A 20,200-nucleotide genomic window follows, 5' to 3' on the forward strand; every position below is an offset into this window, starting at 1 on the left:
CTGTTAACCAACTGAGCCTATTTACATGGCTCATGAATATTTAACACTAATTAAGGAGAGAAGCTCCTTAATTCCCCTCCAGGGGAAGGATACTATAAAATCCCCATTTCCTCTCCCCTCCAGGGGTAGGATACTGCAAAATCCCCATTTCCTCTCCCCTCCAGGGGAAGGATACAATAAAATCCCCATTCCCTCCCCACTCCAGGGAAAGGATACTATAAAACCCCCATTTCCTCAATGTGACCACTGGTTCGTGATGGAAGGAGGCAGGAAAGCGCGGGGCACCGGAGAGCTCACCCAGCTGTATTTCTTTCGTTAATTTATCCATTTCGGCACACTCCATAATTTTTCTGTATAATTTTTCCGTATAAAATTTTTAATCAAGCCCCCCCCCCCCCGGTCAAAGGTGTCCCTCTTTACCAATCTGAAAATCTGGTCACCTTAGTATAGGAGAGAGAAGGTAACTCATTTTTGTAAGGTTCTTTGCATAGTAAATAAATACATTATACACTCACAAGTTATAATGCAATAGTAAGAGCAACTTTATTATTATTATATTTTTTTAACACTCACTAGGAATGAAGCATATTGAATACTATTTTTTGACCAAAATGACATCAAAGATATTTCCTTTCTTGAACTGAATATTTTTAAAGCCAGCTGTTTTGAAGAGTATACGATGCTCTGATGTTGTCCGTGCTTTTCCTTCAGAATGAAGCAACATTATGATGCAGTACATATGAGCAGGAAAAGACCCAGATATTTCTTCATCAATAGTTGGTTCCACTACTAAGACTCCACCACCTGTTGCAAAAATAATTTACTAACTCAGGAATAGGTTCTCTAGAAAAGAAAAAGTGTCCATGCATCTCACTTTCATTCCTCTGACTGTGGCCTTTCTTCAATAGTGAGATTCAGCTGGTTCCCACCAATTCAATGGAACCGGTAGCTAAATTTTTGCTCAGTCTCCGGCACTGGAAGCCAACTCTCAGCCGCATACTCAGTCACCCATTCATATCTTGCCGTCTCTTTTCCCTCCCCACCCTCACCGGGCATGGCTCCCTTTCATTGGGGCATGTGGAATGAGATAGGGGTTCCTCTTGCTGTCTCGTCTCCCCCACCTCACCAGCACGGCACGGCTTCCTGCATCTCATGTAGCCAGCCATACCCTTTATCAATACAATTTGGGGGTGGCAGGTGGGGAGGGGTGGGACAAGGAAGGAAGAGTATTCCCAACTTCTGGGCTGACTGACTTCTTCCCAGCAGAGCTTTCTCTACCTTTCAGTGTCGGCCATCAAAGACAAGATTTTTGTGGGCAGAAGAGCTTGCCCCACCCACCACTGTCCAGATGCCCTTGCTTCCCTCAAGCATTTTTTGGCCTACCCGATTTCCCGCTCCATTGCATTCTTTAGCCTCTGGATTAAAAAAAAATCAATTAATCAATTTGAACTTCTTGTTAAAAAAAACCTTGTGAAGTTGGAATTGATTGAGTGCAATAAACTTGTTTCCCTGCACATGATTGTGAGAAACGTGATTAGGAAATGTGAGGTAGCTGGATATCAGGTAGACAAAGAAATGCTTAGGGGAAGCAAGGGCATCTGGGTGGTGGTGGGTGGGCCAAGCTCTGCACTACGGCAGTGCAAAGGAGAAATGGACAATTACTGCAACTGGCACGAGGCAGCTTTCCCTCTTTCCCTGCTCCTCCTCCTTCCCTCTTGCCAGTTGCTCCATTGCCCATTTCTCCATTGCAGTGCAGCGCCCAGGATCCACTTTGACCCACAATCTGCCCCACATTGGGCCCAGCTACGATTGTGCTGCCAACTTAACTCCTCACTCCTCTCACTTTTGCCCGCAGACTGACCAACACCCCCTGCATGCAACTCCACAGGGAGGGGGAAAATCCCTCCCTCCACTTCTCTCCCCCCAATTCTTCACCTTCCTGTGTGAGCTCTCAAAGAGCATCAACTCCTTGTCTCTATGGTAACCCTTCCTCCTCATTCTTCAGAAACCTCATCTCTTAAAGGGGCCACATCCAGAAGGCTGAAACAGCCTCAAGACCAACATGCAGACAAGCCCCCTCAGAAACAACCTTTTGCCAAAGGGTGGAAATTTAGCAGCCTGTTTTACCAGGGTCAGGTTGGCTGTCATAGGAGAATTGTCCCACATGTATGGCAGAGCTGAAACACACAGATGGGTCATGCCTCGCACAACAGCCAACCTGATCCTGGGCAAACCAGTTGTTAAATTATTTGAATCCCACCACTCCCCTTTTCCCACTACTTTCCCCATTTTCCAAAAACATTGTTTTGGTCTATTTTTCCCTACGTCAAATCCATGGTCTATTTTAGTCTCCTCAGAGTCCTAAGTGATCTCAAAATGTTTTGCCAATCCACAGCTACTTTTGCATTTCCTAACTCATAGCACATACTGCTTTAGTCCAATTTTAACCAATTGGAAGCCTTAGTCTGCTCCAGGGATGAATTCAACTTACCTTCGCTACCGGTTTGCAAATGTGAGCGTGCACAGATTGAGCACTATCTATATTTTGTCAAAGGTTGTTGCAAGTACAGAAAAAAGCCATGGAGGACCCTGATTGGCTTGCTTCTCTTCCCATTCAAAATTAAGGTGACCAGATTTTCAGATTGGAAAAGAGGGACACCCTTGACCGGGGGGGTGGGGGGGGGGGCTTGATTAAAAAAAATTTTTTTTGTCAAAAGGTCACCCCAGGACACTGAAACCAGCATAAATACGAATCTGTTGCCAAACAAAATTTTGATCACGTGACCATGAGGATGCTGCAACGGTCGCTAAGTGTGAAAAATGGTCGCAACGGTCGCTAAGTGTGAAAAATGGTCATCAGTCACTTTTTTCAATGCCATTGTAACTTTGGTCACTAAATGTTTTCCCCCTCCTCGAGACTCCTCACTTAGCGACCATCAGAAATACGAATCTGTTGCCAAACATCAACATTTTGATCGCGTAACCATGAGGATGCCACAACGGTCGCTAAGTGTGAAAATGGTCGCTAAGTGTGAAAAATGGTCATCAGTCACTTTTTTCAATGCCATTGTATCTTCCTGATTATTAAAAGTGCAAATTCACTCAGTGTCAATCATGACTCCTGAGTCCATTTCAAAGTATTGTGCATAGAAATTTTTAAAATGGCTTGTTTCAATTTATTTTGGATAGAATCTTTTTTTAAATAGTCTAAGACAATTTAAAAAAAGAATCAACACAGAATACCACTATTTTAAAAAATCATATGCACAATAAATAAAATATTATTTTAAAATACATTGAGCCTATACTCCTTACAGTAAATGACTCATCTGGAAACAAGCCAATAGCAGTTTTGTGCTTTAAAATTTACAGATTTTCCAAAATCAGCTTAAAGTCCAAATATTTAAAGACCACCCCCCTCAAAGCTATCTTACCAGACCTTTAAATATCTTCTGGGGAGGCCCTGCTAGTAATCCCATTCATGACAAAGGTAGGGCTTTCTCAGGAGGAAGGTCTCAGCTGGTGCCCATCCTTTGGAAACCTCCTCCAGAGCAGGGAGCCCTAACCTGCTGTCCATTCAGGAAGGCTGTACAAATTATTCTGTCTTCTAGAATCTAGAGCCATTGGGATTTAATATGGTTTTATCACTGGATTTTCTTTTTATTGTTTTTGTGGAATTGTTACAATGATTTTATAATAATATAATTTTATTTGGCATTTTTGTTGCTGTAAACTGCTGAAAGCCCCTGATAGAATACAAATTATTTAATAATAAATTAGGAAATGTGTAGCTGTTTTCTACACATTGGTTTGTTTGAACAGCTGAAATCAAGCCTGTTCACCCAAGGCAATTCTAGAGTAACATGTGCTTCAGGACAACCTCCCTCTTAGACTGCTTTTTAAAAATGAATTATGCCTTGCTTTTCTATATTATCTTCACTGACACTGTTAGTTTTATTGTTTTCTTGAAGAGATATTTTATTATTCTTTTGTAAATCCTTTTGGATTTTTTCATGAAGAATTCCAGTATAAAAATTAAAAAAACAACACCATAGAGTAAGCTATCTTTTTCAAATACACTTGCAGTGGCAACCTATTACATATTACCTGGCAAAAGAAATCAGTGTTTCTTAAAATCTCTCCTTGGAGTCCAGAGGGTCAGACCCAATCAAGGGTACTCAAAATTCAAATTTGCCAGCCTATGTTGAAATCCCATCAAACAATTGTGAGAATCCACAGTAGCAGTGAATACTTAGATTTCAATATTTAATGCAATACATATTGATAAATATAACCCATACAAACAAATACCATTTTGGGATCCTGAGAGAAATTTTTTAAAACAAAGACAGTAATATAGATTCAGGCGGCTAACACATACAACTGTAATGTTTTGAACATATTTTTCTCTCTACACTATACAGCCTTCTGATGCATGAAATGAAACTCTTACTCTTAACTCTATAGGCACACAATCTTTCCAGTAGTTCACATACTAGTTGGTAACATCTTAATTTGAGGCTTGATTGGAACATTATACAGTTATTGAAAGACAGTAAAATGGACATCAACAATCTCACACCCTGCTCAAAGTTGTGACAGCAAGTTTAAATTTTTGACCTTAACTATCAAGAAAAAAAACAATTTTAAAACTGGCATGTCAGTGACTTCTTAAAAGTCAGGATGCCTGGTCAAGATTAAATTGCAGGTAGATTTCTTATCACTTTCTAAAAAGAGAAAAATTCAGAACATAACAAATAAAAGGTTGTGAATTTCACAGATGAGACAGAAAACCACAAATGGGCAAATATGACCTACAAAGGCATGAATCTCCCATATTATGGGAATCCCATAAACCCTGCAGATGTTCATAATGAAATTATATTTAACTATTTGGGACAGAAAGACAACACAGACTATTTTTTTAAAAAATTCACCAATATCACACCATAAGATTCTTTATCTTTTCTTTGCAACAATTCCTAATGGCACAAGAAATCTCCATCAATATCTATCCCCAAGAAGAAAACTCTTCTTTAACAGCAAAATAATGTAGAAAAATTACAAACAATAACTCTTTTCAGCTTTATGCACCACCCCAGTAAACACAAATGTTTGATCAGAAAAAATATGTCCAAGATAGGAGCAATAAGCTATACACCATGATTTAGGAGTTTGATTTTTTTCAAAAATAAATGCTAAAATACTAAACTGTATATATGCACATTTAGGTAAATAGTGTTCTGTATACCCTCTCGGAGGCAGCGATGGATCCCAATCACGAACGGACACCGCCAGCAGATAACTTCCATGCGATTCAGGGGCTTTTGCCAGGCGGCGGGACCCCCGAAAGCGAGAGGAAATTGTCTGCGGGCAGCTGGCAGTGCCCCAACCTCTCCTCCTGCCGCGCGGATCCATTTTGATTCACGAACGGATTCCGCGGCGGTTCAGGGGCTTATGCCGGGCGGCGGGACCCCCGGAAGTGAGAGAGGAAGTTCCGGAAGCGAGAGGCTGCCCCGGCGATCGATCCCAATCACGAACGGACGCCGCCCGCAGATAACTTTCCATAACTTTCCGGGCGGCGGGACCCCCGCACGACGTTCTGTGCGGGCGGCAGCCGCTGCGCCCATGCTCTCGGAGGCGGCGATCCCATTCACGAAGAGGCAGCTCCTCGTGGGCGCAGCGCCTGCCGCCCGCACAGAGTGAATTCAATTGGGATCGCCTGCGGCCACGAGGACCCCTGCACAAATGGAGTCCTCGCGGCCGCAGGCGATCCCAATTCACTCAGCCAGGGCGGGCAATTTCTGCACAAACGGACTACTCCTCGCGGCCGCAGGAGGAGAGGGAGGAGGAGGGGGCAGCCGAGCCGCCCGCACAGAGTGAATTCAATTGGGATCGCCTGTGGCCGCGAGGACTCCTACACGAACGGAGTATTCCTCGCGGCCGCAGGCGATCCCAATTCACTCAGCCAGGGCGGGCAATTTCTGCACGAATTGCCCGCCCCGGCTGAGTGAATTGGGATCGCCTGCGGCCACGAGGAATAGTCCATTTGTGCAGAAATTGCCCGCCCCGGCTGAGTGAATTCAATTGGGATCGCCTGCGGCCGCGAGGACCCCTGCACAAATGGATTCCTCGCGGCCGCAGGCGATCCCAATTCACTCAGCCGGGGCGGGCAATTTCTGCACGAACGGACTACTCCTCGCGACCGCAGGAGGAGAGGGAGGAGGAGGGGGCAGCCGAGCCGCCCGCACAGAGTGAATTCAATTGGGATCGCCTGCGGCCGCGAGGACTCCTGCACAAATGGACTATTCCTCGCGGCCGCAGGCGATCCCAATTCACTCAGCCAGGGCGGGCAATTTCTGCACGAATTGCCCGCCCCGGCTGAGTGAATTGGGATTGCCTGCGGCCACGAGGAATAGTCCGTTCGTGCAGAAATTGCCCGCCCCGGCTGAGTGAATTCAATTGGGATCGCCTGCGGCCGCGAGGACTCCTCACAGCCGCAGGCGATCCCAATTCACTCAGCCGGGGCGGGCAATTTCTGCACGAACGGACTACTCCTCGGGGCCGCAGGAGGACAGGGAGGAGGAGGGGGCAGCCGCCCGCACGCGGTTCAGGGGCTTCTGCCGGGCGGCGGGAGCCCCTGAACCGCGTGGAACTTCTCTGCCGCGGGCGGCTGCAGCTGCCCCCACCCTCTCCTCCTGCCGCGGCGAGCGGAAAATTCGATTAGAATTAGATTACTCACCAGTCAGCGCAGCTGCAACCTCTTTCGTCTTTTGTAGAAATAAATGGAAACTCGCGCAAGCGTGCTGAAAATTTCCCATCCCAGCCTGCTCACTGATTGGCTGGAGTCCAGGCCAATCCAATCAGTGAGCGGCAGGCTGGGCTGGCTTAAATTTGTAGGTAGTAGGTAAAAGGCTAAAAGCACGCTTTTTTTGGCGCTCGCAGCTCCCGCCCATCAGCTGCTAGCTTGCTGGGCTGGCTCATCTGGTAGGATAGAGAACAGAACGATGAGCCAGCCCAGCAAGCTAGCAGCTGATGGGCGGGAGCTGCGAGCGCCAAAAAAAGCGTGCCTTTTAAAAAGGCGGGCGGGACGCGGGAAAATGCATTGGAAAGCGGGTGTGTCCCGCCAAAAGCGGGACGTCTGGTCACCTTATTCAAAATGGCAGTTTTTCTCTTTCTGACAATGCAAATATGCCTACCTGGCTTACAGGCCGTAAATACTTTTGTTAGTAGCTGGATACACTTTTTATCACTCCAATTAAACAGGACTCTTGATAAGATGTAAAGATCTGCTTCAGGAATTGGATCTTTAAAGAAATCCCCTGCAAAAAGAACAATTCATTTAATAAGGTAGAAATCAAAGTCTATTATCACTTTGGAAACAGAATTTATTCTCCCTTTCACAAAGCTTGATTTGACAGTGCCACTAGCTTCTTTCAATAGTGTTTTTTGAAATGGCAGAAATATTGATTCCAAACATATATTACCTTCTTGGAAAGTGATCTGGGAGTCATCTGAAAATGTATTAAATTTTTTAGATATTTCCACAACTTCAAGAAGATCAAAAAGTTTCACAGTACAATTTGGGTATTTTGAAATCAATTCTTTAGCTAAGCCACCACTACTTCCTTAAAAAAAAAATGCAAAAAAAAGGAACGATGTAAGAAAAAATATCCTGCATGTCAACATTTTTAACAATTTACTAGAATATTTATGATTACTTTTTTTAGAAAAACAACTCATTGGGTTTTTTTATCCATTTGAACTAATCAGGCATATAATATTGTGATTTAAACAAATATATTCTTTAAGAATTGTCTGATTTCTTCTCCTACATTGTTGCATTTATATTGCTGTCCTTTTGCTATAGACATTTTTTTCCATTTCTTTGAAAACCTATTTACTAAATATTACTTCTCATTCCACTCCTATCCAGTGATTCTTTGCATCACTTTTTCTTTCATTACTTTGCTTTATCAAAACTAAAGACCACCATTTTATTCTAAGTGGCTGCAGTGAAATTAGTGTAGTTAATCCAATCTTTTTTCTACACTATTATTATAATTCCATGCAATAGTATCTGTTTAAATTCAGCTTTTGCCTTTTTCCATCCTACGAAACCATTTTTAAAACTTAATACCAGTTATATAAAATAGGATAACTGTTTGATGGTGAGGATAATTCTAATCCAACATAATTTCAGAGCTTGATGTTGGAAAAGATAGTTCTATGATTTTCATATTGTTATGGTCATCCCAGGTCCAATTGTGAGAATTTTCCAAAATTTCTTCAAAAGCAGCTCAGTTTTCCAATGTGTTCACTGGATATTGATAGGGAGTACTACTTTGTCATATTAAGATACATGGTTAGCAAAGCAAATATTGTATCTGTAAAAGTCCATTGTATGCACATCAGGTGCTTTGTTCGAGCATCTTTTACCCTAAAAACTCCACAACAGTAAATGTAGAACTGTGATGCATTCTGTAATTGTTTTCATACATTTTTTTTCTTTGTGTGCCTTCAATTAAGTCTTGAATCCTGGCAACTGCCTGGATAAGTTCCTACTGTTTTCTTGTCAAGATTTCAGAACTGGTTTGCCATTGTCCCCTTCCTAGGACTGAGAGAGACTGGCCCAAGGTCACCCAACTGGCTTTATGCCTAATGCATGATTAGTACTCACAGTGTCCTGGTTTTTACTCACTACACCACCTGGTTCTCTTTTCATATTATGCATCATGGCAATAACCAGGCAAGAGAGGGAAAAAGAAGGAGAAGAGTGCTTTCATCTATAAATTTTCTCCCACTTCTTTCCAAACAGGACTGTTGCTACTGTGTTTCCCCCAAAATAAGACAGGGTCTTATTTTCTTTTTACCCACAAAATATGGCTTGGGCCTTATTATGAGGGGAGGGTTTGTTGTTTTGGGGTTACCGGGTGGCTGCTCTCTTGCGAGCAGGCTCCCAAAGAGCCGGGCACAGCCTCATGGGCGAATGGCTGTGTTGCGCTGTCGCAGCAGTGCAACACAACAGCCATGAAGTGACCACGCTCATGAGCAGCCACCCGGCAAACCCCCTTTCCAGCCAGGCACAGCAGCATTCACTGACCTAGGGGTATCGCCAAGCCACGTGAGCTGCCCGGCTCCCGCAGTTTGGCACCTTCGAGATGCCAGTGAATGGTGTCCTGCAGGCTGGAGAGGGGGGTTGCGCGAGCCCTGGCCCAGCTCTCCCTGCAACCGTTCGCCCCTGAGTCTGTGCCCAGCTTTTTGGGAGCCCGCTCGCAAGAGAGCAGCTGCCCAGCAATCCCTCTCTTCAGCTGGGCACAGTGCTGCTCACCAACCTAGAGGTATCCTGAAGGAACCAAGCAATGTGATCACCTTTGCCTCCCCCCGGTTCCTGCAGCTTGGCAACTTCAGAATACCATTAGGTGAGCAGTGCTCTGCCTGGCCGGAGCTGGCCAGGGGCTTATTTGCAGGGGCGGGCTTATATTTTTGCCCACCAGAAAAATGTGGCATGGCCTTATTATAAGGACATGTCATATTTTCGGGAAAACACGGTAGAGACATCCAGTAATTCTGATTAAAAAAAATTAAAAATAGTTATTTATAAATAAAATTCAAACCTCTAGGAAAAACAAGATCACAGGATGGGATCTTGCAATTTTACTTTTGCAATTGGAGAATTATAAGATCTCAGAGTATGGCATGGAATTAAATTGCTAGTAATATGCATGATGATACTTTCAGGTACTTACCACCCAGATCACAAATGAGCTGAAAACCAGAAAGATCAAAGGCAGAGACCACTTCTTTTCCATGCAGACTCCAAGCCTCATCCATGTACCTGAAAAAGGTTTCAATGCTTTCCTTTGATCTAGAATTAAAATTTGTACTGGCAGATGATTAACAGAGCTACAACTAAACACAATACAACATGAGCAGCATTTGATCATGAAGCTAGAATTGCACTTTTCATTATTCTATTCATTTTTGCAGGTTTTTGTGTTAATACTTTAGTTTTAAAGAGCAGGTTGCTTAATATCTGGATTGAAGTAAAATGGCATTAGGTGCCTGTTTGAGGGCTGAATGGATTATTGCTATTTCCATTCAGTTTATGCCTGAGGAATTCCTGGCCAGAACTGTTGAATATGCCAATATGTGCCTCAGGGTCAGCTGTTTTTGAAAAATCTCAAAAATAGTCCAAACTTCAGGAAGTTTGAATTATTTCCAAGCCAGGAAAAAATGATCAGATGAGTTTTGGAACAGAGGTTAATGAGAAAAAAGACAAGATTATGACAATCCTATTCAGCACATCTTTCCACACTTCTTCTCGTTGCAAACCATCTTCCACAATTTCCATTAACTGGTGATAAATTGTCTGTAGACAGTTTGCAATCTAGTCTCAAAATTTCTGATTGTAGCTTGGATGGAATATGAGCCCAGTTAGAGCAAAGCTAGGCTTTGGTTCTGCTTACGGCATATTGGTCAAAACCAGCGTTGGTGGATAGCATTGCTAATGTAGTCTTTCTGTCTTATTAAAAACTTCCATGAAATTTATAAAAATGCTTTTACCTGTACACAGGTCCATAAAATTCCTTTGAAGAAATGCCATATATTGATAGAATCTGAGGTTTCCCATTTAGATTTAGATTTTATTGTCATTTATAGGCCGCCCTTTTCCCTGAGGGGACTCAGGGCAGCTTACAATTCGTGGGAAGGGAATGCAAGACAGAACATGAAATAATATGTGAATAAAAATAAAACAATAAAACACAACATTCATTCAGCATTCGGGTGGGGCGGATAAAAATCTTATCCCCAGGCCTGCCGGGATAGCCAGATCTTAAGGGCTGTGCGGAAGGTCTGGACGGTGGTGAGGGTGCGAATCTCTATGGGGAGATCGTTCCAAAGGGTCGGAGCTGCTACTGAGAAGGCTCTCCTCTGCGTAGTCGCCAGTCGGCACTGACTGGCGGATGGAACTCGGAGGAGGCCCACTCTGTGCGATCTGATGGGGCGAAGGGAGGTAATCGGCAGAAGGCGGTCTCTCAAGTACTCAGATCCACTACCATGGAGGGCTTTATGGATGGCAAGTAGCACCTTGAAGCACACCCGGAGATCAACAGGTAGCCAGCGCAGCTCGCGGAGGATAGGTGTTATGTGGGCGAACCGAGGTGCGCCCACTATCACTCGCGCGGCTGCATTCTGGACTAGCTGAAGTCACCGGATGCTCTTCAAGGGCAGCCCCATGTAGAGCACATTGCAGTATTCCAGCCTAGAGATCACAAGGGCTTGAGTGACTGTTGTGAGGACCTCCCGGTTCAGGTAGGGTCGCAACTGGCGTACCAGGCGAACCTGGGCAAATGCCCCCCTGGTCACGGCCGACAAGTGATGGTCAAAAGTCAGCTGTGGGTCCAGGAGGACTCCCAAGTTGCGAACCCTATCTGAGGGGTGTAAAATTTGACCCCCCAGCCTGAGCGATGGAACACTAGCCAAATTATTGGGAGGGAAACACAACAGCCACTCGGTCTTGTCCGGGTTGAGTACCAGTTTGTTAGCTGTCATCCAGTTCTTAACGGCCTCAAGACCCTGGTCCATCATGTCCACCGCTTCATTGAGTTGGCACGGGGCGGACAGATACAGCTGCGTATCGTCCGCATATTGATGGTATTTTATCCCGTGCCTCCGAATGATCTCGCCCAGTGGTTTCATGTATATGTTAAATAATAGGGGGGATAAGACCGAGCCCTGTGGCACCCCATAAGTTAGGGGCCTCAGGGACGATCTCTGCCCCCCCACCAACACCGATTGTGACCTGTCCGAGAGGTAGGAGGAGAACCACCGTAAAACAGTGCCTCCCACTCCCACCTCCCGCAGTCGTCGCAGAAGGATACCATGGTCGATGGTATCGAAAGCCGCCGAGAGGTCAAGGAGAACCAGAATGGACGCATGGCCTCCATCCCTGGCTCTCCAGAGATCATCGGTCAATGCGACCAAAGCGGTTTCTGTGCTGTAACCAGGTCTGAAGCCGGACTGGAAGGGGTCAAGGTAACTAGCTTCCTCCAAGGTCCGTTGAAGCTGGAAGGCCACCACCTTCTCAACAACCTTCCCAACAAAGGGGAGGTTGGAGACTGGACGGTAATTGTTAAGAACGGCTGGATCCAAGGATGGTTTCTTCAGGAGGGGTCTCACCACCGCCGCTTTAAGTGCGGCGGGGAAGTGCCCCTCCCGAAGGGAGGCGGTAACAACCGCCTGGATCCAGCCTCGTGTCACCTCACTGCTGTTGGCAACCAGCCAGGAGGGACACGGGTCCAGTATACAGGTGGAGGCGCTCACAGCTCGTATGGCCTTGTCCACATCCCCAGAGGCAACATCCTGAAACTCAACCCAGAGATGGTCTGCCAAGCTATCCCCCTGTGTCTCGGCTGGATCTGCAGAGATGGAGTCCAAGTCCGACCGAAACCGAGCAACTTTGTCCACCAAGAACTGGACATATTCCTCAGCCTTACCCTGCAGGGGTTCGCCCGCATCCCTCCTATTTAGGAGGGAGCAGGTTATCCTAAACAGGGCGGATGGGCGGGACTCGGCGGACGCAACCAAGGTGGCAATATGTGTTCTTTTAGCTGTCCTCAATGCCCTGATGTATTCCTTGGTGCATGTTGTCAGGAGTGCTCGGTTCGATTCGGACTTAACGGACCTCCATAGGTGCTCTAGGCGTCTCCTCCGGTGCTTCTTCTCCCGGAGCTCCTCGGTGAACCAAGGAGGTCTCCGGGCTCCGCCGACCCGGAGGGGCCGTAGTGGCGCAATTCGGTCGAGGGACTCCAATGCCGCCGAGTGCCAGGCAGCAGCCAGAGTCTCCGCCGAACTGTGGGTGAGAGTATCAGGAATAACCCCAAGCTCTGTCTGGAACCTTAAGGGGTCCATAAGACGCCTGGGGCAGAACCACCTGGTCGGTTCCTCCTCCCTACAGTGGGGGTTTGGCCTCCGGAAGTCTAGCCTCAGTAGGCAGTGGTCTGACCATGACAGGGGTATGATCTCACTACCCCTTAGACCAAGATCACAAGTCCACTGCTCCGAGAGGAATACGAGGTCGAGCATGTGACCCGCTGAATGGGTTGGGCCCCGAATTACCTGGGTCAAGCCCATGGCTGTCATGGAAGCCATGAACTCCTGCACTCCATCAGAGTGTTCACCGAGCGAAGGCAGATTGAAGTCCCCCAGAACCATAAGCCTGGGGAACTCAATTGCTAGCTCGGCTACTGACTCGAGGAGCGAGGGGAGGGCTGCTGCAACGCTGTTGGGAGGCAGGTACGTTAGCAGCAGGCCCACTTGACCCTTGAGGTCCAGCTTCACCAGCAGGGACTCACACCCAACAAGCTCCGGAGCAGGGATCCTACGAGGTGCTAAAGACTCCCGGATAACAATAGCCACACCGCCACCCCTTCCCTGGGCTCTCGGCTGATGACGCACCTGAAATCCGTCTGGGCACATCTCTACGAGGGGGACTCCTCCCTCCGTGCCCAGCCATGTCTCAGTAATACATGCCAGGTCTGCCCTCTCGTCTAAAATTAAGTCCCGGACGAGGGGAGCCTTGTGAACAACAGACCTGGCATTTAGCGACAACAGCCTGAGACCAGGGTCCTGATTACTCGCACCATCTGACCTCGGAGTGGGACTCATAGGGCCGGAGGGAGGGATCTCTGTGATGTAGCGAGCCCTCCTTCCCCGGTAATGGCCAGCCCTAAAGTCCCCGCCGTATCTGCCCCTCCCTGTTATGACCGCAATGCTCTGACCCTCTCCCGTAGCCGTAGTTCCTCCAACCACCCTGGTGACCCCCGCGTTCCCCGGCAGGTCCTCCGAATCACACATACTCAGGCACTCACACAAGCAGTCCCCACGCAGTAGTTAAAACACAAAAATACAACAATAATAATAATAAAAGTGGGGTCATTCACACTATTACATGCAATCCCATACACTCAACATACAAATTAAAAATTGCGCGGGCACACAAAGTCCGTACTTGGCTTATGTTAACTACCAAAGCTGGTAGAGAGTCCGATATAGTGCAAGATGGAAAGAAATAAGTCCGGAGGTGTCTTCCGCCCTCTCCTAGGGGAGGGCCACACCTTGAGGAAGGCTGAATTGAATGGAGCAAAAGAAGGGGGGAATCTAGGCAGGTCGCAGTGGTGATAAGCCAACTTCCAGGTCTGATCGGGCGACCTTTCATGCCAATCACCCCTTCTAAAAAGTTCAATACAATCCGAGGGGGGGGATGTCTGAGGAATAGGGTAGGTCCGAATGTCAGCTGCAACAGCGGGGGCTGGGAAATTGACCATGATGAGCAAGGTCTAATGCATGGGTTCATTCCCAACAACCCCCCCTTAGTGTCTTTACCAAAGATCAAGACGAAAGGAAAAAACTCATCTCAGATGGAAGAAGGGGGGGTGTCCCATTCACTGGTTGGGCCTAATGATCTCAGAGGGCACCAACGAGCCAAGGAGTCAGACGTGGGCCCAGAAGTAGACTCCACCACAAGGCCACCAATCCGTACAGTTTTCCAACTCGCCAACTCAACAGGTGCGGCGTATCCACGGCGTATCCGCAGCGTTCCACAGTCAGTGAGCCAGCAAGCCAGCAGACAACGGGCCGCAGCAAGCAGGGAATAGGGGAGATCGAAAATCCCCTAATAGTACAGCCACAAATCTCAAGAGTCGAATAAGCTGTGGCGTCTCCGAGCTGCGGCGTTTCTTGACCCACAGTAGCAAGCCAACAGCCCAGCGGGAGCGGGCGACGGCAACACAAAGGGGAGATCAGGCTGTGATGTTTAGGCAATGTCGGTAGGCAGCAATGTCGGTGGTGTTAATAGCCAGCAATGTCGGCGTCCTTCGGGCTGGCAGCTCAGAGAGCTGAATTTCTTCAGTCCGCTGCCAGCTCTGGGCCACTGGGCGTTCGTATCACCCCTAACTCCCTCGGCTCAGTCCCGGGGGCCAATTCTTCTCACCAGCTTTCCTTTTTTTTTTTTTTTTTGCTTTTTCAGTCCCCCGCGGGTTTTTTCCAATCTCCGTGGGTTGTTTTTTTTTCCGCTCCAGCCGCTCATGCCGCGATGTTAGGTGGCGTCCGCGGCCTGCAATGCCGGCATCTTCGGGGCTGGGGGCTGGGAGGGGTCAAATTTTTGGGTCACTGGGCATTCGTATCATCCCTAACTCCCTCCGCTCAGTCCCAGGGGCCAATTCCTCTCACCAGCTTCCTTTGCTTTTTCAGTCTCCGCGGGTTTTTTCCGCTCAAGCCGCTCAAGCTGCGATGTTAGGCGGTGTCCGTGGCCCGCAATGCCGGCGTCTTTCGGGGCTGGGGGCTCGGAAAGATCGAATTTTTCCGATCCACTACCAGCTCTGGGACCGCTAGACGTTCGGACGGCCTCACCTCCCTTGGGTCAGCTCCAAAAAACGCCAATTCCTCCTCTCCACAGATTTTCTTTTAGTACGAGAGCCGAGCGGCAAACTCGGCAGCCATCTTTCTTGCCCATGCGCAGCAAGCCCTGCAGATATTTTTTTTAAATTGAAAGCAACAAAAATACCATTAATGATTACATTTTTTTGTCTCCAGCATCAAATAGTACTTATATTCAAATAGTGAATCATATTGCTTGCGAACATTACTGTAAAAATAATACAGGCTCTAAACAGTACTAGAATCCTGTGAAGTGAGTAAACTGAAATTAAATCTTTATGTCCATCTAGTTTCTCTACTTCTTTATTATTAAATAGCATGAAGATCAAATAAATTGCTTTAATCAATTCTTTTGAAGGCTTTTTTAAACTTTGAATAAAAAATAGATCCAGGGAAACAAATAGATCCAGAAAACTACAGACCTATCAGCTTGACCTCAATACCAGGGAAGATTCTGGAAAAGATAATCAAGCAATGAATCAGCGAACACCTAGAAGCAAAGTTATAACCAAAAGCCAACATGGGTTTTTCAAAAACAGATCATGCCAGACTAATCTTATTGCATTCTTTGACAAAGTGACAAAATTAGTGGACCAGAGGAATACTGTTGATATAATTTACTTGGACTTCAGTAAGGCATTTGATAAAGTAGACCATAACCTACTACTAGATAAAATAGAAAAATGTGTGTTAGACAGTATCACCATCAGATGGATTCATAACTGGCTGACCAACCACACTCAACATGTAGTCCTCAATGGAACTGCATCTACATGGAGGAAAGTATACAGTGGAGTATCCCAAGTCTCTGTTTTAGGGCGAGTACTCTTCAACATCTTCATCAATGACTGGACGAGGGGATAGATGGGGAACTCATCAAATTGGCAGATGACAACAAGCTGGCAGGAATAGCCAACACTCTAGAAGACAGGCTTAAGAATCAGAAGGATCTTGACAGACTTGGACATTGGGCGCTATCTAACAAAATGAAATTCAATGGTTAAAAAAAAGTAAAGTTCTACATTTAGGGAAGAAAAACAAAATGCACAGGTACAGTATATGTGGTACCTTGCTCAATAATAGTAACTGTGAAAGGGATCTTGGAGTTTTAGTGGACAACCATTTTAATATGAGCCAGTAGTGTGCAGCAGCTGCCAAAAAAGCCAACACAGTTCTAGGCTGCATAAACACAGGGATAGAATCAAGATCACATGAAATGTTAATACCACTTTATAATGCCTTGGTAATGCCACACTTGGAATACTGGATCCAGTTTTGGTTACCACAATGTAAAAAAGATGTTAAGACTCTAGAAAGAATGCAGAGAAGAGCAACAAAGATGATTAGGGGACTGAAGGCTAAAACATATGAAGAACGGTTGCAGGAACTCGGTATGCCTAGTTTAATTAAAAGAAGGACTAGGGGAGATATGATAGGCGTGTTCCAATATCTGAGCGGCTGCCACATAGAAGAGGGAATCAAGCTATTCTCCAAAGCACCTGAGGGTAGGACAAGAAGCAATAGGTGGAAACTAATCAACGAGAAAAGCAACTTAGGAGAAATTTCCTGACTCCAACACTGGACGTTTTTAAGAAGATGTTGGATAACCACTTGTCTGAAGTGGTGTAGGGTTTCCTGCCTAAGCAGGGGGTTGGACTAGAAGACCTCCAAGATCGCTTCCAACTCTATTCTATTGTGCTCTCTGAATTATGATATCTCTCTAACATGCTCTTGGTAAAAAGATTGTTATTTCACCAATGCTCCTTTCTTACCTTACAGCTTCAGGCAAGTATTGCAGTGATGAGTATGCACATTCAGAGAAAAACTTCATGGTATAATATTGAGACTTTGGGCTTGATTTAGCCAGAAAGACATCAGCAAACTCTGTGTTTCCATAAAGATCTGAAAATGAAAGCATAAAACAATTGCTTCAAAATGCCATTGTTGAATTCCATATACTTTTGAGATGAGCAAAGCATAAGGTTCATTATAAATTATTACATTTCAGTTTATTTCAGTCACAAAACCCAAATCATTTGATCTGGCACCCCAAAAAGTGTTTCTGATGATGTTGAAACAAGTCACAGGCTGGCAAAGTGGCTGAGTTCTCTGGACATAATCTTTATAATGTAACAAATTAGTTAGCAAAACTCATAACTATGAATAACCATTTCAAATTAAAAGAAGAATGAGAAAAGAATGGCCAGAAATTGCTAACTCCATGAAAAATAATGCTATGCGATAATTTTTAAATAACTGTAATTGCTTCTCCCTGCTAACGGAATCACCTTTGCCATCCTTCCATTCCACTTTCAAAACCTTTATCTCCACACAGGCCCCCAGCAGCGTCTGCATCCCGGTGAGACTGGTCTTCAAGCACTCGGCCACAGTTGCAGATGATAGCAATTTCCCTGACTCTCTCAGAAGATCGAAGACACCCAACTGACTGGCAGTAAATATGACCTTGGAAGAAATGGGCAGATGTCCAAAAAGAAAAGGCGTGAATACAGATTTAAGCTTTTTAGGGTTTCAAATAACACAGAGAACCATACTTGCACTTCAGAGAATGATACACTCTAGAAATCAGGAATTATTATATATGGTGACCAACCGGTGGCGGGATTCAATTTTTTTTACTACCGGTTCTGTGGGCATGGCTGGTGAGCATGGCTAGTGGGCATGGCATGGCTTGGTGGGCATGGCTTGGTGGGCATGGCAGAGGAAGGATACTGTAAAATCTCCATTCCCTCCCCACCCCAGTGGAAGGTTATTGCAAAATCCACATTTCCTCCCAATCAGCTGGGACTGGGGAGGCAAATAATAGACGGGGGCAGGGCTAGTCAGAGATGGTATTTACTGGTTCTCCAAACTACTCAAAAATTCTGCTACTGGTTCTCCAGAACTGGTCACAACCAGCTGAATACCACCTATGCAACCAACCTGTCCCACTGCTACTGTTTAATGAGTAAGAGGAAAAAAAATGGGCTCATAGATCTATTTATTTGCACCACATTCTTACTTCAGAATAGAGTGATTAACAGCCTAGAGGCACTCAACAGCAAGATTTATGTCTTATAAATGTTATAAATAAATAAAAATTAAATGGAGCAACATTATTGCAACTAGTAGGATCTCTCTTGAGTGCTGGGTTTATTTAACTTATTTCTGGGGAAACAGTTGGGAGGAGCCATATTTGCATTAGGAAAAAAAAGTTCAGTGATTAAGGATTGTGCAAATATGTTTACTTTTTTTAATTGTTTTTAATTGATAAACAAAAAAGAGAAAGAAAGCAGACAAAACACAAAAATAATAATGATAGAAATATATACTTTGTCAAAAAAGGGGGGGAAGTATTGGTGAAATACAACCAAAATTTGTGAAATACATCCAAAAATAGTATATTTCAGTAAATAGAAAGAATTAAATATATATTGTGCTGATAAATAAATAAATACACACAAATGTAACAAAAGGCAACAGTAAAAATATTGGGTTTCTGTCTGGATGGTCTCTTGTGACGAACCGATGGACAGAGAATGGAAGCAGTTAACTTCCTCCCATATTTGGGCATACCAGGGGTTGTGCATATATATATATAAGATTTTTTACAACCCCTGGTAAGCCCCAATTATGGGAGGAAGCTAACTGCTTCCATCATCTGTCCATCGGTTTGTCACAAGAGTCCATCACGACAGAAACCCAATATTTTTACAGTTGCCTTTGTTATATTTTGTGTTTCTTTGTTATATTTTGGGTTTCTGTCGTGATGGACTCTTGTGACGAGCCAATGGACAGATGATGGAAGCAGTTAGCTTCCTCCCATAATTGGGGCTTACCAGGGGTTGTAAAAAATCTAATAGATACCTTTCACCCTGGCTTCGCTGATAACGGATAGAGCCTGTGGCCTAATGGCTAAGAAGTTTGCCTAGGATGTAATATAGCCCATGTTCAAATCCCAGTAAGGGTATGGCTAGCTGATGAGAGCTAAATAGCTTGAAATAGATCTATACTAGTCTCCCTTTATTTATTTATCAGCACAAATAAAACACACACACACACACACACACACACACACACACACATATTATTATTTATCCATAGCCTTTGAATACATTTATATATGTTATTAACCTACTTTTGTATAAATTATTTTGAATTAATTTCTCCCATATTTCATTATACTTGTCCATGCAAAATCCATGCCTTCTTCAATCTTCAATAAGTGGAGAGTACTATCAAGTCTTCAATTCACTGATAAATGAAGCCATACATTTACTGTATCTTCCCAATGCTGTGCATTAGGGTTTGTATCCATTGATACTCTCTAGAGTGTTTATATCCAGAGATCCTCCAAAATATATTTTATTAATGAATAGCTCATCCGATCCACATTTATCTGACCCCAATTACCTTATATGTATCATATTAATATTTAGCTGTCAACTGTAAGGCAATTATTTGGTATGTCCTCTTTTTCAGTACAACTCATCTCAGAGATTATTGTTGTGCAGAAAATAGGAGGAGAAAGATGCATTTTATGCTGACTCTGTAAACCACTTAGAGGGAGCTGCGCAGATATATATATATATATATATATATATATATATATATATATATATATATATATATATATATATATATATATATATATATATATATATATATATATATATATATATATATATATATATATATATATATATGTTATATTTGTGCTGATAAATAAATAAAGGGAGACTAGTATAGATCTATTTCAAGC

The 20,200-nt window shown here is 44.6% G+C and overlaps 1 protein-coding gene across 1 annotated transcript; it reads right to left on the minus strand.

Moving 5' to 3' along the window:
- Window positions 1-595: 595 nt before the first annotated feature.
- LOC148043286 (acetylserotonin O-methyltransferase-like) lies at window positions 596-19,756 on the minus strand. The gene is made up of 8 exons (XM_087726764.1): window positions 19,718-19,756; window positions 17,730-17,904; window positions 17,214-17,343; window positions 10,567-10,635; window positions 9,750-9,868; window positions 7,488-7,628; window positions 7,200-7,322; window positions 596-804 (listed from the first exon to the last, which is right to left on the minus strand). The coding sequence occupies exons 1-8, from the start codon at window positions 19,754-19,756 to the stop codon at window positions 596-598; spliced, it is 1,005 nt and encodes a 334-aa protein (XP_087582890.1).
- Window positions 19,757-20,200: the final 444 nt, after the last annotated feature.

This window comes from Thamnophis sirtalis, unplaced genomic scaffold (assembly GCF_051295495.1).
Source record: "Thamnophis sirtalis isolate CommonGarterSnake01/CBP01778 unplaced genomic scaffold, rThaSir2_p1.2 scaffold_12, whole genome shotgun sequence".
In the NCBI taxonomy this organism is placed as follows: Eukaryota; Metazoa; Chordata; class Lepidosauria; order Squamata; family Natricidae; genus Thamnophis; species Thamnophis sirtalis.